The sequence below is a fragment of the Neofelis nebulosa genome, chromosome 14, assembly GCF_028018385.1.
Source record: "Neofelis nebulosa isolate mNeoNeb1 chromosome 14, mNeoNeb1.pri, whole genome shotgun sequence".
NCBI classification, from domain to species: domain Eukaryota; kingdom Metazoa; phylum Chordata; class Mammalia; order Carnivora; family Felidae; genus Neofelis; species Neofelis nebulosa.
The window spans coordinates 81,823,675-81,846,665 of NC_080795.1; the positions used below are offsets into that span (position 1 = coordinate 81,823,675).

The 22,991-nt window shown below is 67.4% G+C and overlaps 1 protein-coding gene across 13 annotated transcripts in view; it reads left to right on the plus strand.

Moving 5' to 3' along the window:
- Positions 1-22,991, plus strand: part of ADGRB1 (adhesion G protein-coupled receptor B1) — an 81,059-nt gene that overhangs the window by 52,873 nt on the left and 5,195 nt on the right. For 7 of the 13 annotated variants that reach the window (XM_058699262.1, XM_058699263.1, XM_058699255.1 and 4 more), the window contains exons 19-28: positions 3,758-3,861; positions 5,935-6,037; positions 6,700-6,850; positions 7,573-7,642; positions 9,077-9,143; positions 11,183-11,268; positions 16,916-17,083; positions 17,577-17,748; positions 20,767-20,862; positions 22,433-22,487. In XM_058699262.1, the coding sequence (XP_058555245.1) occupies positions 3,758-3,861; positions 5,935-6,037; positions 6,700-6,850; positions 7,573-7,642; positions 9,077-9,143; positions 11,183-11,268; positions 16,916-17,083; positions 17,577-17,748; positions 20,767-20,862; positions 22,433-22,487 (1,072 nt within the window). The remainder of the gene's footprint in view (positions 1-3,757; positions 3,862-5,934; positions 6,038-6,699; positions 6,851-7,572; positions 7,643-9,076; positions 9,144-11,182; positions 11,269-16,915; positions 17,084-17,576; positions 17,749-20,766; positions 20,863-22,432; positions 22,488-22,991) is intronic. The other 6 variants (XM_058699265.1, XM_058699266.1, XM_058699261.1 and 3 more) reach the window with 5 other exon arrangements.

A 22,991-nucleotide genomic window follows, 5' to 3' on the forward strand; every position in this document is an offset into this window, starting at 1 on the left:
GGAGGAAATCTGTGTTTAGGATGCATCGGATGTGCACACGGTTGGGGAGAAGATTGAAAGCAGGGAGCTGGTGTGGTGGCAATGAACGTAACCACATAGACGACAAAAGAGAGAGCCCCTGGGTAGGGGGAGGGCCGGGACCCTGGAAAGTCTCAAAAGGAGATGAGGGGGCGGAGAGATAAGGGGCTGGCTCAGACTCAGTGTTCAGTGAGGGTCTCTGTGAGGTGGTGACATCTAAGCTGAGGGAAGAGCCAGCCCTGTGAAGGTCAGAGGAAGAGCACTGGGCAGTGAGAGGAGCATGTGCAAAGGCCCTGGGGTGGCACCGAACTTGGCTGGGGAGCCTGTCTCCAGCAGGAGGCCGGCTGGCTTCTACCTTTTCTCTCTCTGTGTGTGGGTCGGAGCCAGTCTCTTGCCCTGGAGATTTCTAATCTGCCCCCCCAACCCCCAACAACAGCTAGAGTTCCCTGGGACCCCTGCCCACTCATCCTGTCCCCTTCTCTTCCCCACGTCGTCTAGAACCTGCGGGGCCGGGGCTGTCAGGAGTGACGGATGAGCCAGGTGGAGGGGGAGGGAGTGGGCAGGCACGTGGCTGCCAGGCGTAATGAGGGCAGATGGAGGCAGATGGCCACGGAGGTCAGGGCCGCAGCCGGCCACGGAGCGGGTGCGAGCCACTTGCTTGGCCACCCGTGACTTGCGTGGCCAGCCGGCCTTCAGGGTTACCTGGCAAGTTCAAGGGTGCGGGCCGTGGCCTCGAGCCCCCGCCTCCCTGGGGTTCTCCACCTCCCTGTGTGGACACACGAGTTTGTGTGGGAGCTGCACCCTGGGTCATGCCTCCAGGGACTGCTGGCCGCTTGGCTGACCTTGGACGACTTTCCTCATCTTCCTGGAGCCTGCCTTCCCGTGTCCGTTCACCCAGCCGGCCTCATCGACTGAGCGTCCGGGCCGGGCCTGGCCCAAGGGGGCTCAGGAACATGAGGACACCGGCTGCAGGGACAGCCAGCCTCCCCCAGCAGTGGGACCCAGGCCGGAACTGAAGGGCCTGGGGGGCGGGAAGTGGTGTTTCCAGCGTGGGGAAGGGCCGTCCAGGCCGCAGGAACAGCATGCACATGGGTGGACCCCACGCTGTCGGGTGGGTGTGGGTGCCCTGTCCGGGGGCTCCTACTCTAGGTGCCTGAGGAAGGCGGGAGGCACCATCTGAGGGCAAAACTGCGGGGCTGGGCCTTCAGGAGCCAGCGGAGTGGGAGAGGCCCGGTACAGGGCGCCGGGCTCAGCCGGGGTCTGAGAGCTGCCCTGAACAGTGTCGGCCGAGTCAGACTGGAGCAGGGATAGGAGTGTCCCCCTTAGGGTGGGGGCCCCTAAGCAGCCCCTTGTCCCCCAGCCATGCTTTCCTGATCATGTCCCCAGCACACCCGGTCCCCCTCAAGCCCAGAGGCAGCGGGCCGGGGAGGGCCCGCAGAGACCATCCTCTTGGGTCCCTCCCGCCGAGGAGCCGCGGTCAGTGCTCAACAAGCGTGCCGTCCCCTGCCACGTGCCAGCATGCCGCTTAGCAGGGTGCCCTGCTCGCTGGGGCTCGGCGTGGCCCTTGACGTGGACGTGTGGGCCGGCAGTCACGCGGGGGGCAGGGCGAACACGTGGTGCGTGCGTAAGCACGGACCGGCTAGGCGCTCAGGGCTGCGCTGAGCTACGTGGGGGGGAGAAACTGGTCTGTTTTCCAGCCTGAGGCCCCTCTGAGAGGCACCAGAGGCACCACCCCCGACATACTGGCAAGGGTGTTCTGGGCAGAGGGACGGTCTGGTGCCAAAGCTCTGAGGTGGGAACAAGGAGGCAGCCAGGTGACGGGGCAGTCTCATGAGGCGGAGGCAGAAGGTGGGCAGGGCTAGGCCCAGTGGCCTTGGGAGCATTCACAGTTTGGGGGTGGGGCGTGGGTAGGGAGCACTCTGAGCGGGGCAGGGGAGCACTCTGAGCGGGGCAGGGGAGCATTCTGAGTAGGGCAGCGGGCACTCCAAGTGGGGCACAGAGTGCTGTAAGCAGGGCAGGGGAGCACTCTGAGCGGGGCAGGGGAGTATTCTGAGCAGGGCAGGGGAGCACTCTGAGCGGGGCAGGGGAGCACTCTGAGCAGGGCAGGGGAGTATTCTGAGCGGGGCAGGGGAGTATTCTGAGCAGGGCAGGGGAGCACTCTGAGCGGGGCAGGGGAGCACTCTGAGCAGGGCAGCGGGCACTCCAAGTGGGGCACAGAGTGCTGTAAGCAGGGCAGGGGAGCATTCTGAGCGGGGCAGGGGAGCACTCTGAGCGGGGCAGGGGAGCACTCTGAGCGGGGCAGGAGAGCACTCTGAGCAGGGCAGGGGAGCATTCTGAGCAGGGCAGGGGAGCACTCTGAGTAGGGCAGCGGGCACTCCAAGTGGGGCACAGAGTGCTGTAAGCAGGGCAGGGGAGCACTCTGAGCGGGGCAGGGGAGCATTCTGAGTAGGGCAGCGGGCACTCCAAGTGGGGCACAGAGTGCTGTAAGCAGGGCAGGGGAGCACTCTGAGTGGGGCAGGGGAGCACTCTGAGCGGGGCAGGGGAGCACTGTGGGGCAGGGGAGCATTCTGAGCAGGGCAGGGGAGCACTCTGAGCGGGGCAGGGGAGCGCTCTGAGCGGGGCAGGGGAGCACTCTGAGCAGGGCAGGGGAGCATTCTGAGCGGGGCAGGGGAGCACTCTGAGCGGGGCAGGGGAGTATTCTGAGCAAGGCAGGGGAGCACTCTGAGCAGGGCAGGGGGCATTCTGAGCGGGGCAGGGGAGCACTCTGAGCAGGGCAGGGGAGCACTCTGAGTGGGGCAGGGGAGCAGTCTGAGCGGGGCAGGGAGCACTATGAGCAGGGCAGGGGAGCACTCTGAGTGGGGCAGGGGGCACTCCAAGGGGGGTAGGGAGCCCTGTGAGCAGGGCAGGGAGCACTGTGAGCAGGACAGGAGAGCACTCTAAGCGGGGCAGGGAGCACTTCCAGCGGGGCAGGGGAGCACTCTGAGCAAGGCAGGGAGCACTTCCAGCGGGGCAGGGGGCATTCTGAGTGGGGCAGGGACGTGGCCTCTAATGGCATTTTACAAAATTCTCTGGCTACCACTTGGAGAAGAGCTGTGGGGCAGGGGCAGGCCAGGGCAGGGGTGGGGGTGCAGATCAGCGGGCCAAGCACGGTAGGTGAAACACAGGGACCTGGCAGAGCAGAAGGGACGTCGAGGGAAGAGCGTAAAGCCGGGGCGCCTGGAGGGGCTGCGGGGCAGCGGTGTCGGCGGAGGGAACGGGGTTCGAGGCAGTGGAGGCTGGAGGTGCCAGTCGGATGCCGGTCGGATGCAGCGGGAGCCAAGGGGCCGGCGCAGGGAGCCCCGCGTTCTGCTGTCGGCTGGCCTTCCAGAGGCATGCAGGCTGGGAGAGCTGTCTGGGGCGGGGCGGGGGGGGGGGGGGGCCTGTGACCTGCCTGTGACACGGGGAGAGCCTCCTCTGGAATCGGGTGGGGGCGGGAGGTCTGTGAAGTGTAGGCAAAGGCTTCATCAGCAGGTGACTGTACCTACGCCAGCGAAGGCCCCGCCTCCAGCAAGAGAGGAGAAGCCCCTCACGGGACTGCCCAGGCCAGGGGTAGGGGCAGCACGGGGGTGGGGGGGTGGGGAGTGCTGGGGGTGCAGAGGGAAGGCTCCGCCCTGGCACCCCCGCCCCCCAGCCTTCAGGGCCACAGAGCGCCCACGAGGCCGGGCCCTCACTCCGCTTTCTTCCGCCCTGGAACCCTCAGAACATGGACAAGGGGACCGTGCCATCGGTGACGCTCATCGTGGGCTGTGGCGTGTCGTCCCTCACCCTGCTCATGCTGATCATCATCTACGTCTCCGTGTGGAGGTGCTGCCTGAGCGCGGGCAGGGGCCGGGGTGGGGGGCCGGCCCCTGTGGGCCCCAGGAACCCCGCGGCCGGGGTCAAGTCTTGTCCCTTCTTCTTGGAGGGCGGCCACGGGGACAGGCTGGTCCAGAGCCCCCTTCCCAGTCGGCGGTACCGTCCCCTCTGTCGTCACCACCCCGCCCCTGTCTCCCCCTGCCCACCGCCATCACAGATGGACCGCACCCCCACCGCACCTCTGCCACCACCCTCCTCCCTCTGTCCCCCTCCCTCCCCGACAGTCCCCACGGGCTCCCTGAGGGCCGCTGCCTGGATGCCGGGTAGCACTGGAGAGGTGGGGCAGGTGTCGGTCGGGGATCGACCGGTCACCCTTTTCTCCTGCCCTCTGCTGTGCCCACGCTGCTGCACACAGAAGGTGGCCACGCGTCCTCCTGCCCTCGGAATGCCCCCTCCCCCGGCAGATGCCAGCCAGCCTACTCCCCAGCCAAGCGCCCTGCCCTGGGACCCCGCAGCCCCCAAACTCTGTGTCCTGCCGCACGGGCGTGCGAGGTCTTCTCTGAGCCCGGGGTCAGGTCTCAGGGCAAGAGCCTCCACTGGCCTCTCTGCCCCTCATTCCCCTCTCCCGGGCCGCGGGGCCTCGTCACAGGACCCCTGGACTGCTCCCCCTGCCAGGCAGGGTGGGGCAAAGGCAGCAGTCCCTAGCCGTCCCCAGCCCTGGGATAAGGGACATGTATGCGCAGGCGCGGGCCACAGACGAGCATGAGTGTGTGCGGGCACGGGGGCGCCTGCAGGCAGCTCTCACCTCCCTGCCCTCAGAGCCCTGCTGTGAGCCCCACTGAGGTTTCAGACTGGGAGTATGAGTCAAGGTCACCCACCCCATAGCCCTGCAGCTGCCTCTTGGTGTCTGGCTCCATGGGCAGCAGAACTGATGCCGAACCCTGAGGCCAACAAGGAGAGATCGATGTGTCGTGTTGGCGGGGGAGGGTGGGCCTGTTTCCCCGTACCCCCCACCCTCCCCTAGGGCAGGAGCACTGAACCACCAAACCCCCGGCATCTAACCAGCACCCAGTGCTCCTCCCACTCAGCCCCTCCTCAGACCATCTGTCCCAATCCCCGTGGGCGCGCTTGGCCCACTGGGCCAGCCCCTCCCCTGAGGCCTTGGTTTCCAGAGACTTCTGGGAAAGGAGGCTTGGGACAGCTCCCGCCCTCCGTCCCTGCCTGCTGCAGTTCTGAGGGTTTTGCTGAAGGTTTTCAAAGCGCCTCCTTTCTGAGCTCTGCTGGCTGAGTCACTGCCCCTGTGAGCCGCAGTCAGGACCCCAACCCCTTGGAAAGTGACCCCCCCCACAAGGTCACACACCACATCAGACCGCGTCCTGGCCCCTGAGGGGCAGCCCTGTACCCTCTGCTCACCACCTGCCTGGATCTCAGCCCCCAAGGCCACTGGGAGGCTGGCTGCCCTGGAAAATGGGAGAAAAAGTGATGGGGGCTAATGCTTTCTGTATCCTGCCCCTTGAATCTCAGTCACCGTCCTGAGCAGCAGATCCTGTTCCCTCCACCAGTCTCACAGATGGAAAGACGGAGGCACAGAGGGGTTGGGCCACTTGCCCAGTGTTGCACAGCTGGAGTATAGCTAAGCCACTGCAGCCCCCACTCGGAACCATTTTGTCTTCTGGCCTCGGAGTCGGGATCAAACGGGGTGGGAAGGGCTAGTGGGACAGGGGGAAAGCTAGGTTGAAAACCAGGAGCAGGCAGAGACTGAGAGCCCAGAAATGATCTGTGTCCAAGGGATCCGGTGACAGGGAGAAGATCTGACGCAAAAAGGGGAAGCGACTCTAAGGATAAGCCGTCCCCAGCGGGAACGGTCAACTGCGCTCAGGGTCTCCCCACAACCCTCCCTGGCACCTGACTACGTGCTGGAATTTAGCGTGCAGCAGACAGGAAGGGTAGGGCGGTGGTGGTGACAGTGACCGCAGCGAGGTCTGCAGGGAGGAGGCGGTGCCCTGGTCTTGGTACATCCACAGGACCCCAGTTCCTGTGAAGATGAGGCCCCGTGGGGCACTGACACACTGTCTCCCGTAGGTACATCCGCTCAGAGCGGTCTGTGATCCTCATCAACTTCTGCTTTTCCATCATCTCCTCCAACGCCCTCATCCTCGTCGGGCAGACCCAGACCCGCAATAAGGTAGGTGACCTCTGCCCTACCGTGCACACCCCAGCGTGCCCGGGTGGGACGGGGTGACGGTGATGCCCCCCAAAAGGATCCCAAGGAAGCTCCGGGAGGAGAGCGTAGGGCCACACACAGTGCCCCGTTCTCCTCCGACTGCAGCTGTCATCCGGCCAGGACCCGATGTCTGGAGTCTCCAGCCGGACTGGCGCTCTGAGATGAGCCGGTTCAAGGACCCTGGCCCTGGCCCACCACTGGGGCCCAGACCGTCTGATCTTGTCTGTGCCATGCGGGCTTGAGGGTGATTTGTCCTCCCTGGGTGTCGGGTTCACCACCTGCTGAACAGGTGGACTGAACCCAGAGCCCTTGAGCGGGTTCCCGCCGGCGTTGGGTGTATCTCTGGGTAGTCGGGAAAGATGGAGGGAGAGGGGGCTCTGTCCCCGGCAGTTTGTGGCCCGGGTGACACAAGCACTCCGGGGGGGGGGGGGGGGGGCGGCGGCTAGCCGATCAGCAGCCCTCCTACAGGCAGTGGACCGGGGGACCCCTCGGTGGCTTCGTGCCTGGGGATTTGGCCTCATTGCTGCTGCAGACACTGAGCTTCTGTCAGCCTCACTCGGGGCGGGCAGGGAACAGGTGAGTGGGCACCTGCCCGGCCTAACCTGCCCGCCTGCCCCGCCCAGGTGGTGTGCACTCTGGTGGCTGCTTTCCTCCACTTCTTCTTCCTGTCCTCCTTCTGCTGGGTGCTCACCGAGGCCTGGCAGTCCTACATGGCCGTGACCGGCCGCCTCCGGAACCGCCTCATCCGCAAGCGTTTCCTCTGCCTGGGCTGGGGTGAGCGGTGCCGGGGCAGGTGGGCGGTGGGGCTGCCCCTCCCTGGGCCTGCCCTGCTGCAGCCCCTCCCCCTCCCCCCTTGCCCTGCCCTCGTCCTCCTGGGCCTCCACAGGGTGGCCAGATAAAATGTGACACCGAGTTCATTTGAATTTCAGGTAACGACTGATTTTTAAAGTACATCCCATTCAATATTTGGGATGCGCTCGTACTAAACGTGTTTTCTTTTTGGAAAATTTTTTGACGCTTATTCATTCATTTTGAGAAAGAGAGTGTGCGTGCACATGACTGGGGCGGGGCAGAGAGAGGGGGGTGGAGAGAGAGAATCCCAAGCAGGCTCCACGCTGTCGGCACAGAGCCCGATGCGGGGCTCGACCCCACGAACCGTGAGATCGTGACCTGAGCTGCAATCAAGAATCAGGTGCTTAACCAACTGAGTCCCTCGGTGCCCCCAAAATATTTCCTTCTTTATTTGAAATTCAAGTGTGATTCGGTGTCCTGTATGTCGTTTGCTGACCTGGCTGTCACGACCACGGTTCCATAGGCCCTCATCCCCGTCCACCTCCTGTCCCCTTCTCTTATGCTAGGTGTCACCCCCCATTCAGGGGCTTCAGAGGCACATTGTGCCCCGCCTCACCCCACCCGTGGGGCTGGAAGGAGGCAGAGGGTGGACGGGGCTCGGATGGTGGGGGGACCGACTCCCTTTCTTTCTGGTCCTTCCCCAGGGCTCCCTGCGCTGGTCGTGGCCATTTCTGTGGGATTCACCAAGGCCAAAGGGTACAGCACCATGAACTAGTGAGTCGGGGCAGGGTGGGGATGGGGTGGAGGCCGCTCGGCTCCCCCAGACCCTCCCACTGCCCTAGAAGGTGACAGCTGGCTGGGTGCCCGTCTCACAGAGGAGAGACCTAAGGCTGGGAGAGGGTGGGGGCCCCGGGGCTGGAGGCTGGGCTCTTCGAGGGGCTGCTTCCCCTAATCAGCCAGCTCCTCCCGGACTGGGCAGCAGGATGGAGAAACATGAGGCTCAGGGCCACTGGAGTTTTGCGCCTCCTCCTTAGGTACCTCGGACAGCTCCGGTGGCCTGTTTTCCCCTCTGTACCCACGTATGCACCTCTGCATGACTGTGGTGACAGGGGTGGCGCATAGCTCCAGGGCAAGGCAGGTGGTAGGGGGCCTATTTTGCAGATGAAGTCAGGGAGGCCCTGAAGGGTCAGCTGGGCGAGGTCCAGGGGCCTTGAATGCCAAGCCAGGAAGCTTGGGGTTATCCTAAAAGCAGTGTGATGATTCCCAGGGTTGGGGTAGAGGAACCAAGGCCGGGAGCTGTAGCTATAGGCCACAGGGGAGGAACAGGGAGCCAGAGGCAAGGGGAGGGACTGATGCAGGCTGCATGGGCTTGGCTCTCTGTGGAGCCCCAGAGGAACAGGCCACGGCTGGGCCCTGAAGCAGTGCCCCACGTGGGCAGCAGGGACAGTGGACATGAAAACCCGTTGACCGGAAACCCCAGTAGCGTGAGTGCCAGGAGGTAAATATGGACACTGTCCCCAGTGCTGAGAGGGTCAGGGGCGGATCAGGGGAGGGTGAGGCCATTAAAGTGGGGGTTCTGAAGGACGAAGAGGAGTTTGTCTGACAGCATGGGGTGGAATGCTCAGGGCAGAGGCCACGGCGCAGAAGAATAGTGTCTTCGCTGGGCTCGGGGCTCCCGTGGGCCACCGTGGGTGGCGGGGCTGGCGACCATGCGTGCGATGAGGCAGGACCAGGCCAGATGTGTGAGCAGAGCACCGGGTGCCCCCAGCTGTGGGGCCTGGGCTGAGTGGGCAGGTGGAGGGCCAGACCAGGGGCCCGACCCAGAATGTTGGAATTCTGTCGGGAAGAAGGGTCTGTGTGTGAGGCTGGCGTGGGGCGGGGCGGGGTAGGGGGAGAGGATCTAGGAGGAGAGTGGGGGGCAGCCTGGGGCGGTCAGGGCACCCTTACCTGGCCAGCCCGGCTCTGTGCCGTGTGGGTCCGAGCAGCCGTGCCGCTGCCCTGCGCCCGCTTCTCCGTCTGTGAGCCGGGCCCGCCAGTGCCGCCCGGGGCCCCGAGGGCTGGGAAGCCAGCGTGAGTGCGCGGCGTGCACACAGGAGGGCTTGCTAAGCGCCCGGCTCCTTCTGCCGCTCCCCTGCGTCTCACCTGCCTTCCCGGGGGGTGGGGGCTGGGCCCACGCCTGGCCACTGACCAGCCCGTCTCCCTCCCCAGCTGCTGGCTCTCCCTGGAGGGGGGACTGCTGTATGCCTTCGTGGGACCGGCCGCCGCTGTCGTGCTGGTACTGAACCCTCCCCGCCGTCCCAGGTGGCCGTGGGCTGTATGCGTTGCCCTTTCTGGGTCGCCTTGATCACCAAGGGGTGGATGGCGTTCACGGTCCCCCTGCCCTGCCCTCGGGGTGCAGGAGTACAGAGGCTGGGCTGCACGAGTGGCCGTTTATTTCTGTGAGCACAGCATGTGTGATTATCGGGCACCGGCCGTGTACCTGCCAGGAGATCGGTGTGAGTTCACCGGGTGGGCGACTGGCCGAGTGGGGACAGTGGGCAGATGGCTGACGGGGTAGCAGGGAGGGCCAGCTAGGCCTGGGTGAGGAGCAGAGGAGCCGGCAGAGCCTGAGGCTGGGGGGCCAGGGGCCTGTCCCTTGCTGCCACCAGCTGTCACGCTCTCGAGAAGGAAGCACCTCCTTGTTTTCCCTCGCCCCTACTTCCCACACTCCTTTGGGGATGGATGTGAAACCATGCCATGTGGCACACAGGGTTATTGTCCCCAAGTTAGGGCTGAGCAGGGGGAGCTGGGCACGGCTGGGGGCCTCCGCCCGCCCTGCCCAAGCCCAGCCCTCTCCACGCAGGGCCACACCGCCTTGGCGGGGGCACCTGGGCCCAGGCCCGGGGGAGGCCCCGCGTGTGAGGGTGGAGGCGGTGGGCGGCGGGCCTAGCCTGAGGGTCCCGGCTCCTTTATTCCTTGAAGGGAGAGGGCTGCGTGCTGTGCGTGTCAATGCCGCTCTTCAGAGGCCAGGCCGGCTCGCCGTTTTACAAACAGGCGACCCGGGACGGATGGGAGGCTCAGCTGGTGGAGGCAGGAGCCCCCATCCCCCACACCTCCTCCCAGGGTGCGTCCAGAGGGCACGGCTGGACCCCAGCCCAGGGCCCCTTCAGTGACACGGGGACACACAGGTAGAGACAGCACAGAGCCCGCTACAGGCAGGGTGGTGGCAGCGCTGGCTGTCCTGCCCCTTCTGCCCCTGGCCTTGTCGGAAAATGAGGTCACCCAGGAAACATGCCTCCAGCCCCGGTGCCGGAGTCCGGGAACTTTCCGTTCAGACGGGGATGAAAGGCAGGGCCTGGCCGCTGCTGTGTGTGGGGTCATGAGCGCTCAGATCGAGGGGCTGCGGGGCGTCGGGGCGCCCCATATCCAGATCCGAGCAGTCTGGGGCCAGTCCTCGCAGCTGTCAGGCAGCTGTGTGGGAGCCAAGGGGAGGGCCTTCAGGGGAGCACAGAAATGAGCTGGAAGCCTCCCCACCCAGGAGAAGGGGCCAAGGTCTCCAGGGTCGTAGCTGGGCCGACGGGCGCACCCTGGGGACAGCTTCTCTTTCGCGTAGGCGGTAGCTCACGCGACGATAACAGTAGGAAGCGCTTCGTAGGGTGCGGGTGGCTGGCGGGAGGGGGTCAGGAAGGGCACCATGGCAGCGCAGGAGCAGTGTGGCCCCAGCACGGGGAGGATGTCCCCGAGACGGCCCTCCGGTTGGGCCCTAGCGAGGGTTGAGCTCCCTGTTGTGGGAGGAATCCAAGGAGCGGGGGGGTGAGCGGCTGCGCGGGCACAGGGCACGCCCAAGCATGATGGCGGCTGGATCACACGAGGTCCCTTCTGTGGTCTGAGCAGGGCAGGCACCCTGTGTGTAGAGCCAGCCTGATCCCTGACCTGCGACCTCTGGACAGATGGCATCCCAGCTCGGCAAACGCTGCCCACCGCAGTGGGGACAGCAGATGGGCCTCTGGGCTGCCCAGTGCAGGCCAGCCCGGGGTCCAGCCTCTGGAGGGAGCCCCGCACGTCACCCTCTGAGCCCCAGCTGGGTCAGCCCGGCCCCTTCTCATGTCCACCCCTGCCGGCAGGGCTCCCAAATCCTTGGGGAGCAGGTCACGTGGGAGGGTCACGTGGGGGACTTGAACAGCAGCACCTCGCCCTGGGTGGAGCCCTGTGGCGGGGGAACCCCACCTGACGGCTGCTCCGGGGGGAGGTGGCCAGGCCGGCGGGGCTGGCGAGCCTGCTGGGTGGCGCTCTCTCCCCTGGAGCCCCGCCCCCACGCCCTGCTCCTCTCTGCAGGTGAACATGGTCATCGGGATCCTCGTGTTCAACAAGCTCGTGTCCAAAGACGGCATCACGGACAAGAAGCTGAAGGAGCGGGCAGGGTAGGGCTGGCCCCGGGCGCCTCACCCGCCTTGAGTCAAAGACCCAGAGCCCACCCGCTGCCCCCGGGCCCCAGAGCAGGTGGACCAAGGAGGCTCAGAGGCCTGTGCAAGGCTCACGGCCAGCCCCTGCCCTGTGCCTCAGTTTCTCCGTCTAGTCCTCAGAAACAGTGAAGCCCCTTGTTTTTGGAGACCTTACCCCCGCGGGGACCACAGGGACGGTGGAAGGGTGCACCTGGCCCCCCGCTTCCCTACCCTGGGGTTGGGTGACCCCGAGTGAGGATACAACCTGCCCATCCTCATGGTGGCTTCAGTGACGGGAGGAGGGGACAGGTAGGATGCTCCTCCTACTTGGGGAGCCGGAGCCCAGAGGGCAGCGTCTGGCCACAGGGCACGTGGCTCTGCAGGAGGCTGGTCCCGAGTGTGCCCCGGCCGCCCCCCAGGGGATGGGAGCCCTGAGGTCACGGATGGGGGCAGCTACTGGCTGAGACTGACCCCCTCACTCCACCCTGCCCCAGCCCTCTGAGCCCTCCGCACCTCACCTCTGCCTGCCGCTCTGCGCATCCCTCTGCCCTCCCCGGTGCCCACTCCCTCCCTGCGTGCCAGTCGTCTGTCTCTGTCTCTGTCTCTGTCTCCGTCTCCCTCCTCCTCTTCCTGTTCTTCCTGCTAACCCTAGTGAACAGAAGCTTCAGGAAACCATCCTCTCTGGTCCTGGTTAGAAAGCCGCTAACGCTGCTTTAGGGGAAGTGGACGACGACCCCGGAGTGCCCGCGGTGGCTGGGAGTCTGGGTCCCCCATTCCCTGGGCCTCATCCCCTGGAAGTGGGGATTGGCACGCCCCACCCCGCCCGCCCTCAGGACACACCGTCCCCCACGCCCATCCCTGGCCGGCCGAGGGCCGCACACCCGTCGGAGCACTGCAGCAATGGGTACGCGGCGCTCACTCGGAGCTGGCTCGGCTCCCGGCTTCTGCAGTCGCCCCTGGGCGGGCTCCCTCGTTCCGCTCCGTTCCCTGCAGCCGAGTGGGGCGAGTGGCGGGGAGAGCGGGTTTGAGCCGCCAGAGCCCAGGGCGTCTGTCCGTGGGGCTACCTGCCTCCTGGGGCCCCCTCCTGGGCGTGCAGCCGGTGCCCTGGCGCGGACGCACTCCCGGCTGTGCCCGCACGGCTGCGCGGAGACCTCCCCCCCGCAGGAGGAGTCCTCCCCACGCTCACACACTCGTGTGCACACGCACGCGGACGCACGCACAGCTGCGCACACACAGGGCCTGTGGGAGCGTGCTGCCCAGGTAGCTGACTGGTGGGGGTCGGGTACAGCACGTGCTCCCCGGCTGGGGCAGCCGCCTGGGGTAGTGCACGGTCGGAGCAGATACGGGGGACCGGAGGCAAGTGGCCATGCCCTCAGTCCGGGAGTTCTTCGTGTGAACGTGGGCACATCGTTTCACCCTCTGCTTAACACGGATGTGTGCGAGGACCGGCCCTGCCGTCCCCCAGGACCCTGTTTTATCTATCTCGTGGACCCCAAACCCTCTGACCCCAGGACCCAGCCTGCACCCACTTCCTGTGGCAACCCTCCTTCCCCTCGGAGCCATCCGGGCCCATCCCACACCCGACTCAGACCCAGTCCCCCACCCCAGCCCCCACCCCCTACCCCGGTCCCCCCCACCCGGCTCAGACCTGGTGCCCTCCCCCCACCCTTAACCACCTCCCAGACCTGGTCCCTCCCACAACCCTTCAGAACCGGTCCCCCCAGCCTCCCAACCCCAACCCTGGACTCAGCCCACCCCACCACCCGCCAGACCCGGTCCCCCCACACCCCCAGCCCCTCCCGGACTGGGCCCCCCCACCATTCCCCTCCAGGACCCGGTCCCCCACCACCAGCCAGCCCACTCCTGGGACCGGGTCCCACCCGTCGCCCCCCCCAGCCAGCCCACTTCTGGGACCTGGTACCCACCCCAATCAGCCCATTTCTGGGACCCGGTGCCCCCTCCCCCTGACCAGCCAGCCCGCTCCCAGGACCCGGTCCCCACACCCCCAGCCCCTCCCGGCACCGGGGCCCCCCACCATTCCCCTCCAGGACCCGGTCCCCCACCACCAGCCAGCCCACTCCTGGGACCATGTCCCCCCCTCCACCACCAGCCCACTTCTGGGACCCGATACCCACCCCAATCAGCCCATTTCTGGGATCCGGTTCCCCCTCCCCCTGACAAGCCAGCCCACTCCCGGGACCCGGGACCCGGTCCCCCGACCCCCAGCCCACTCCTGGGACCCCGGCCGGCCTAGGAAGGCTCAGGCAGGACTGCTCTGGTCCGTGTGCCTGCTTTGCCCCGCCCCGTTTCCGTGAGAACAGTGTCTGCCTTTGCATTTCACTTGCAGTCAGCCGCCGGGGGCCCCCCTTGGGCGCGCCCTCAAACGTGCCGAGTGGGGAGTCCCCTCTGCGGCCGACGCCGCCTCCGAAGCCGCCAGTAACGCCATGTTAGTGCCTCTCCTCGCCAGTGCCCCCCGCCCCCGGCTCTGCTCTCTGAGTCACATTTTGCTTGTTTTAAGCTTTTTCTGTCACCTCTGCCATCCACTCTGGGGATCCTCCCCACCCGGCCCTTCGCCAGGCTCCCCTCTTCCGTGCGGCCAGGGACGGGATGGGGCCGGGTCAGCGTCGGAACACTGTGCACCGGCCTGCCATCGGCGTGTGGCTGTGCCGGGGTCTGGGTTGTGCGCTGAGTGTTGTAAGCGCACGTGTGCGTGAGTGGGTGGGTGCGGGGGGGTGGGGGGATGTCCCGTGAGCGAGCACGGGGGAGTGTGCGGGGCACTCCTGGCCGTGGGGGGACCCGGGTTCAGGTCGGGACGGATCTGTTGAGACAGAAACCAAGTTGGGAGGCCCAGGCAGGGACGAGGCTCCGGGAATACGCACTGTTTGCTTCACACGCCAGTCTCTTCGGGGTGGAGCGTGCCATCCTGGGCCTGTCACAAGAGCCCTGGGGGACATTCCCTGCTAGGTCACGCAGCAGGTTCCGGTCAGTGGCCCGGCCCACCCTGAGCCAGGCTCACGCCCCTCCTCCGCATCAGGGGCATCTGACCTTCCGAAGGGTCAGACGGTACCACTGCCCTCGGGCCTCCCCGCCAGCCCCTCTCCTGCCCACTGATCGCACCCAGGCCCGCACGGGCTCCTCCTCACGGCCCCAGCAGAACTCGGGGCTGCGGGGTTGCCACTAAGGCAGGTCCCCAAGCCCGGGCCATCTGCCAGCCACCTCGGGCTGTAGATGTCAGGGCTCCGGCCCGAGGGAAGATGGCTCACAGCAGGATGAGACTGCCCCTCTGCCCGCCCCAGGGGCTCTGCCCTGCCTTCCTGCTCCGAAGGTGGCCAGAGAGGGTCCGCTTTGGGAGGGAGGAGAGAGACGAGGGAGCCCTGCCGGCCACGGTGGAGACACAGAGGTTCAGAGCCGGGAAGGGAAAAGGACAGCCGGGCAGTGTGTGCACAGTCCTACAGGGCCCACTTTTTCAGGTTGTGCCCCTCGTGCAGGCAGAGCACCCCTCGTGGGCACGGGCACCGCGGCTGGGGGCCTCAGCACCCGGGGGTGGAGGGGGGCCGGGGATCGGCAGGTCCCCCACCCTGGGAGGGGAGGGGAGACGGGTCTGTGAGGTCTAGGTCTGAAGCCCACGCAGTGGTCAGGAGAGAAGCGTGGGGGCTTCGGGGTGATTCCTGGCTCGGGCTCGAGCCACTGGGCAGCTGGCCGGGGGGCTGTCCTGGAGAAGAAATGGGGCTGCGGCTGGGGCTGCCATGGGGACCTGGGTCCTGGAGCAGGGAGGGGGAGGAGGGGGAGGGGAAAGGAGGAGGAAGAAGACAGGGAGGGGACAGGCCTGTCCTCTGTGCAGGCCACCCAGAAGGGTCTGGAGAGAGGAGGACGATGGCTCGGGCAGGGCCTGTGGCAGGCTCCCCACCGCAGGGCAGAGAGGGTGCACCTCTGGGGAGAGCTCCTGCCCCCGCCCGGTGAGCAAGGTCCAGCCCCAACCCCAGGTCCTCCCAGCCTCTCTCCCAACAGCCCCCGTGCCCCCAGCTGCTTCCTGGTGGCCCTGGCCCCTGCCTGATGGTCCTCGTGCCCCTCACCCCTGCGGCCCCTCCTCGTGCCCCTCACCCCTGCCTCCCCTCCTCGTGCCCCCTCACCCCTGCGGCCCCTCCTCGTGCACCTCACCCCTGCCGCCCCTCCTCGTGCCCCTCACCCCTGCCTCCCCTCCTCGTGCCCCCTCACCCCTGCGGCCCCTCCTCGTGCCCCTCACCCCTGCCTCCCCTCCTCGTGCCCCTCACCCCTGCGGCCCCTCCTCGTGCCCCTCACCCCTGCCTCCCCTCCTCGTGCCCCCTCACCCCTGCGGCCCCTCCTCGTGCCCCTCACCCCTGCCTCCCCTCCTCGTGCCCCCTCACCCCTGCGGCCCCTCCTCGTGCCCCTCACCCCTGCCTCCCCTCCCCGTGCCCCCTCACCCCTGCGGCCCCTCCTCGTGCCCCTCACCCCTGCCTCCCCTCCTCGTGCCCCCTCACCCCTGCGGCCCCTCCTCGTGCCCCTCACCCCTGCCTCCCCTCCTCGTGCCCCCTCACCCCTGCGGCCCCTCCTCGTGCCCCTCACCCCTGCCTCCCCTCCTCGTGCCCCCTCACCCCTGCGGCCCCTCCTCGTGCCCCTCACCCCTGCCTCCCCTCCTCGTGCCCCCTCACCCCTGCGGCCCCTCCTCGTGCCCCTCACCCCTGCCTCCCCTCCTCGTGCCCCCTCACCCCTGCGGCCCCTCCTCGTGCCCCTCACCCCTGCCTCCCCTCCTCGTGCCCCCTCACCCCTGCGGCCCCTCCTCGTGCCCCTCACCCCTGCCTCCCCTCCTCGTGCCCCCTCACCCCTGCGGCCCCTCCTCGTGCCCCTCACCCCTGCCTCCCCTCCTCGTGCCCCCTCACCCCTGCGGCCCCTCCTCGTGCCCCTCACCCCTGCCTCCCCTCCTCGTGCCCCCTCACCCCTGCGGCCCCTCCTCGTGCCCCTCACCCCTGCCTCCCCTCCTCGTGCCCCCTCACCCCTGCGGCCCCTCCTCGTGCCCCTCACCCCTGCCTCCCCTCCTCGTGCCCCCTCACCCCTGCGGCCCCTCCTCGTGCCCCTCACCCCTGCCTCCCCTCCTCGTGCCCCCTCACCCCTGCGGCCCCTCCTCGTGCCCCTCACCCCTGCCTCCCCTCCTCGTGCCCCCTCACCCCTGCGGCCCCTCCTCGTGCCCCTCACCCCTGCCTCCCCTCCTCGTGCCCCCTCACCCCTGCGGCCCCTCCTCGTGCCCCTCACCCCTGCCTCCCCTCCTCGTGCCCCCTCACCCCTGCGGCCCCTCCTCGTGGCCCTCACCCCTGCCTCCCCTCCTCGTGCCCCTCGCTCCTGCGGCCCCTGCACTTCTCCTGCCCCACCTGCACCTGCCTCATCCTTTTGATGAGAGTGTCCTGTAAGGAGGGGAGCGGGTGGCCTGGACCCCAGCCCCCACCCCTGGTGGGAATGACCATGGCCCCAGAGGCTCCTTGGAGCTCCTGCAAGGCAGTCACCTGCCCATGGGGGCAGAGCCCCGGAAGTTGTAACAGTGGTGAGGGTGGGGTCAGGCACAATTCCCAGACATGGATTCGAGCCAGCCCCACTGCTGGTGCCCTCACGACAGGCCCCGAGGCTACGAAAGAGTGACTGCGCCGTTCGGAAGACGCGACAGGCTCAGAGCGGCCACAGCGTGGCCCATAGTGGTACCAGGAGGTGCCAGGCTGCAGAGGGCAGTGCCGCCGTGGGGGGCTCCTGGGGGCACCAGCGGAGCGGGGCCTGCCGAGACGATGAGGTGCCTGTGGGTCTCTGTTCTCGTCTCTGTCCCCACCCCCACCCCTGTCTGGCCCTGTCTGTCTGTCATCTCCTCCTGGAGTAGTTCTCTTGTTCTCTTTCTCTCTGTCCAGAGCTCAGAGGCCTGGCCAAACACCGTCCCCCAGTGGCCACCCTGTAGCCCCCCAGCTCCTGCCTCCAGTGCACCTCCCCTCCTGTGGCCTACTGGACAGTTAGGAACCCGGGTCTTCCAGAGAGTTCCTCTCTCACCACTGCCCAGCCCCCACCCCCCGCAGATCACCCTCCCGAGTCTCTGGGAGCCCTTGGACTCCGGGCGGGTTGCCGGGCAGAACTCTGCTCCCCAGGAGGGCCCGGGGCCTCCTCAAGGACCAGGACCGGAGCGGGTGGAGAGCCCCGGGAGAGGGGCGCCGAGCGGGACCCCCCCAGGAACGCGCCCCCTGGCGGGAGGGCGGCCGGGGCAGCCCTGACGCGGCCCCCCGCTGCGCTGTCCGCAGGGCGTCGCTGTGGAGCTCCTGTGTGGTGCTGCCGCTGCTGGCGCTGACCTGGATGTCGGCTGTGCTCGCCGTCACCGACCGTCGCTCCGCCCTCTTCCAGATCCTGTTCGCCGTCTTCGACTCGCTGGAGGGCTTCGTCATAGTGATGGTGCACTGCATCCTGCGCCGAGAGGTGCGCGGCCTGCGGGAGGGGTGCGGGGGGCGGGGGGCGCGGCTTCGGGACCCCCACTCGCTCCATAAGGCGGGGATGCGCGGCACAGCTGGGGCGGCCGAGGGCCGTCGTCTGCGTAAGGCCCCCTCCTGGAAGCGCCCCTGCGCCCCTCGCCGGCTCAGACCGGAGGGGTCCTGTCCTCCTGGGCTCGGTGGGACCAAGAGCCACCGGAAACGTCAGTAGCTTTCACGATGGCGGAGACTCCTGGCCCGGTGTCTCTGGGCCTCTCCAGAGGGAGCAGGAGGAGGCTTTCACCAAACTCTCCCGACGGCCACCTGCCCGGTGGCCACAGCTCCGGTGACGCGCTCTCGCATCGGGAAGGCAGACACGCGGAGAACGTGCGTCCGGACGTGGGCGGAAGAGGTGCCCTCATGAGGCCAGAGGAAGCCAGGATGTCCACAGAGGCTGAAGGGGCCGGAGCGGGTGGGCAGACACGCAGAATTACCTCCCCTTCCTAGAACCTCCTAGAAAGATGGCAAAGCGATTTTAAAGCACAGATTGCAAAGAAAGCAGGAGAAGGGCTTCGCAGTGAAGCCTGGGAGTTCGGGGAGAAGGACAGGGCTCAGGAACTCAGCCCGCCTGAGGAAGCCGGGTCTACAGCTGGCGGTGGGGCGGGCCCAGCGCACTGAGGCCAGAGAGCTTCCAGAAGTGGCGCTGCAGGGGCCCTGGATGCCCAGGGAAGGTCTGCGGTGGATGGCTGGTTGTCCGCTTAGGTAGCAGTCTGGACGCCCCCGCCCCGGGCTGGCAGCGCAGCCCCCACCCCACCTCCCCCACATGCAGCTCCACCGCCCCAGGTGGGGGCTCTGGGGCCCTGGTCTGGGGGTGCCCTGGGGTGCTATGGCGAGACGGGTGCGTAGACCTGTGTGCTGGCCCTTGGTCACCCTGACAGCTGGGGCCCCCAGCCTCAGACCGCCTGGGGGAGAGGTGATCACCCCCCTCCAAGGGCTCCGACCACAGGGAAAGACCAGATGGCGAAGACCGAAGCTTCTGATGTTGGAACAGCCCTGTTGACAAGCCGCCGCCACAGTCTCCACCACACGTCCACGTCTGGCCGGTCCCGCGTGTCCACTCTGCAATCCGGAGGACCCGAGGGGAGCCTGTGCCGGACGAGTCTCAGATCCAGGCAGCCGCGGGCCCCAGAGACAGCCCAGGAAGAAGCTGTTCCACAGCCCAGAGGCGACGTCCTCAGAGAGAGCGCTCACGCCCCCAGCCTGGCAGCCACGCGTGCCTGGCTCTGGTCTGACTGATCCGTGCTACCAATTCTCACTGCTAGTTACTCCATCTTCTATGGATGGGGTGGCCCAAGGCCAGCACAGGGGTGGTTGCCTCGGTGGGGTGTGAGCACATGTCACCGACCAGGCTCTAAGCTCATGCCCTTGGCGCTCAGCTGCCCGGCTTCTGTGAAACAAGAACAGCAGGCTACCAAAAAGGAACAGAAAGGGAGCTTGTGGGAATTCAAAGCATGAGAACAGAAGCGGAGAAGCTCAGTAACCGGATAAAACAGAGGCTGTGTCCTGCAAAGGAGAGAAGGTGGAAACTGGAAAACAGAAGGCGCGTTCTGCAGGCCCACCTGACCCAAATAGGAGGTTCTCCAGGGACCCGGCACAGGCTGCCAGGGTGGAGAGCAGGGATGTCTGCCTCAGGGGCCTGCTCTGGGGGACAGTCAGGCACTCCCGAAGACGCATGATTTCCTAGGATGGTTGGACTTCCCCATAAGCTCTCTGTGACCTCCTGGGTCCCACCTGCAGGGCCCATGCTACAGGGACCCTGCCACCAGGGGAAAGTCGGGCCTCTGTGGGGAGGGCATGGAACATTTGGCAGGTGGATGAGCAACGTGGTCGTCTGAGTCTCCTGAGGGCAGCAGAGGGGATGAGGCTGGCCGGATGGCCTTCCTGGAGGAGGGGCCACGAGGCCCTCTGGGAGAACATCTGCTCTCTGTGCCAATGGAGACATTGCTTTCCCATCTGCTGTCTCCTGGCCCGTGGCCTGCCTGCGCTGGGCGCACAGTAGGTGCTTAGAGATGTCTGCTAGGTGGCTCGGTGAGTCACAAGGATGGAAGGAAGGTGCACCTGCCAGGGGAGGCCCAGGCAGTGGCCCTGAGGCCGGCGAGACCCCAGCACCACCTCCGATCAGCCGTGGAGCGTCGGGCGCCCTGGGCTCAGCACCTGGAGTGAGTGGGGGCAGGTCCGCGGGTCTGTGCTGGGTCTGGGAGCCAGGAGCCCCAGCCTCAGCACCCCCTCCTCCCAGAGCTGCCCACCCCACTCCAGATACCTCCTCCAGGAAGCCCTCTGTGCTTTCACTGTTCCCGTGCCTTCGCTTACTCCCTTTGCGCATCATGGCCCCACAGCGTCCGCTCCCCGAGGGGGGCTCTGCTGGCTGCTGCCCCAGCCGCGGGTGAAGGTGCGGCCTTTGCTCCTCACGCTCACGGACCAGCACCTCCCTGCAGAAGCAGGTCTCCTCTAGCGCTCTGTGCCGGATGCCTGGGTGGCCTCTGGCCCAGAGCCGCCGTCCCCGCCCTTCTGAAGAGTCCATGGCCATAATGGGTGAGATCCCCTTCAGTGGAGCGTGCTGTTAGTGACGCAGCTTGGGACCCGCCGCCACCACAGACGCGCCGTCCCAGGGCCCTCGTGGAGCCCGGGCGGAGCGCCTCCAGGGCAGTGGGGGCAGCGGAGGCCGTGGTCACTCGGCACAGGGTGTGGACTCCAGGCCCCTCCTCAGCCTGACGGCCGGATCTCACGGACACACTCCGGCCCGGAGGGCTGCAGCGCGTCCCCAGCAGGCCTGGAACTCTCTGAGTTTGGAATTTCCGTGCCCCAAAGGGCACGGAGAGAATCTCAGAGACGGGAAGGGAGGCGGGGCCCCGGCACGCAGGCCGCCCTCACGGAGGGGCCGCCCCGCGGTCCTCGCCCTTGCCTTCCCGCCACCCTGCCGGGCGAGCGGTCTAGGGCTGCCGCTGACCGCTCTGCTCTCCGTCGCCAGGTCCAGGACGCCGTGAAGTGTCGCGTGGTGGACCGCCAGGAGGAGGGCAACGGGGACTCGGGGGGCTCCTTCCAGAACGGCCATGCCCAGCTCATGGTAGGGGCTCAGCGCGCGGTGCCCCCGGCGGTGTCTCCTCGCCCTGCTCGGAGCTGCTCTGGGCTCCAGCGGCCCCTGAGGAAGAGCTCCGAGCCCAGTCCAACACTGGGGAGACTGGGGCTCACCAAGGTGAAATCCCTGGTCCGGGGTCTGGGGACGGGCAGGGCCCAGATGATGCATCTGGGCGAGGCTGCCACCGGCCCGTGCCCGCCCCCGGTGCCACAGTGCCCTCGGGCCCTCGCCTCAGCTGCGGCGCCCCCATCTCTGCACCTCCCGTGCCCCCTTCGTTGTCCTCCGGCTCAGCCGGTGTGGGACGTGGCTCACTCAGCCTCCGTCGGGCGGACCAGCCCTGGCCTGTCCACTCACCCTCCACCCCGCGTGGCCTTGTCCCCAGGCGGGTCCACGCAGGCCCTCCGGCATCACACGTGCCGTTCGGGTCCAGGTACTGCCCACCCCGCCTGCCCACCTCACGGTGTCTGCTAAGACGTCGCCTCCAGGGAGCCCTCCCTGACCGCCGCCCCCACCCGTGCCATCAGGCCTCCTGTTCAGGTCCTGGCAGCGCCCTGGGTGAATTCTCCACGCTGTCACTCGCCGCCTGCCGCCCACTGGGTGCCCCCCCCCGGTATGCAGTGAGCCTGGCAGCCGGGAGCTGCTCACTCAGTCCTCGGGGTGCCGAGCCTCCTCGTGGCGGCTGTGAGGCTCGCAGCCGGGACCTCAGCAGATGCCAGCGGCCGGCACCGGGAGGAGGCTTGTACCCTCACGGTCGTGGGCAGGGGCCCCCGATACCGCTCCGGGCCCCACTTCTCCCCTCAGATTCTGTAGTCTTCCCACCGACCCGACCTCTGGTTTGCAGAGAAGGAGCCTCCAGGTTTGGGATTAGGACCCGGCCCTACGGCCCCTGGAGAAGGCCACGCCACAGCCTGGGGTGGCCCGAGCCGGCTTTCCCAGTCCACCGAGCTCCTGGGCTGGGGTGGGGCAGGTGCCGCAGCGGGGATCTCAGCCACCGCTCAGGGGACAGCTGGCCTCACCCTGGCACCGGACATCTGTGCCTGAACCCGTTCCACCTCTCTGGTCGGCTGGCCTCTGTTTCCTCATCCCCGGGGCTGTGGGGAGGACCACGCAGGTGATGGGGGCGGGCCCCCCACGCCCTGCACATCAGCAGGCGGCGGCCCCGGGGGCTCTGGCGTGACACCCTTTGCGTGCCCTGCCCCCCGGAAGGGACATGAGGCCCTGGCAGAGGGGTCTTTGTGCTGGAGTCCCAGGGGCCGGGGGCCGGGGGAGACAGAGCCGGGGGGAACAGGAGCACGATTGAGCCGCAGTGGGACCGGCCTTCCCAGCTCATCCACAAACGCCCTGGCAGGCGCGCGCACGCACGCACGCGCGCGTGCACACGGAGTACGCCGGGGCGGGGCCGCCCGCCGGGGGTTCTCTGAGCACCGGAGCCCCCCGGCCGTGAGCTGTAACCCTCCTGGCGCTCCGTGGCGGGCACGCGCGTGCACACACGCACACCCCTCGAGGTGCGGCTCCCGCTCGGCCCGGGGCCTCACCCCGCCCCGCCTCTGTCTTGCAGACCGACTTCGAGAAGGACGTGGATCTGGCCTGTAGATCAGGTGAGCGCCTGCCAGGTGAGAGCGACAGGTGGCCCTCGCCCGGGCCACTTGCTTCTTTTTCTTTTCTCTGTGTGTGCGTCTGTCTGTCCATCCGTCTGCCCTCATCCCACCGCTGCCCGCCACAGCCCGTGCCGTGAGGCTGGGTCACATCCGCCCAGATGGAGGGGCCGCTGCCGGGAGGCCTGGTCTGTACCTCCCGGGCCTGGCCCGCCCCAACCTTGGCGGCACAGCCACTTCTGCGCCTCCCCACCCACTGCCCGGAGGCTGCAGCAGGCAGGGCCTGTGGGTCGAGGGCAGAAGAAACTGCCAGAAAGCTGTCCGGGAGCTTGGGCTCACCAGGCCGATGCGGTGCTGGCGGAATTCTTAGCACTGGAGCGAACCCCTGGGGCCCGCTGCCCTGGGCCTGGCCCTGTCCTCTCCCCGCCGAGCCCCTGAACAAGAAGCCCTGTGCCCCCCGCCCCCCGCCACCTCCGACACTTCTGGTCTTCGGTCTCCGCTCTCTCTGTAGGGGCGGGGAGG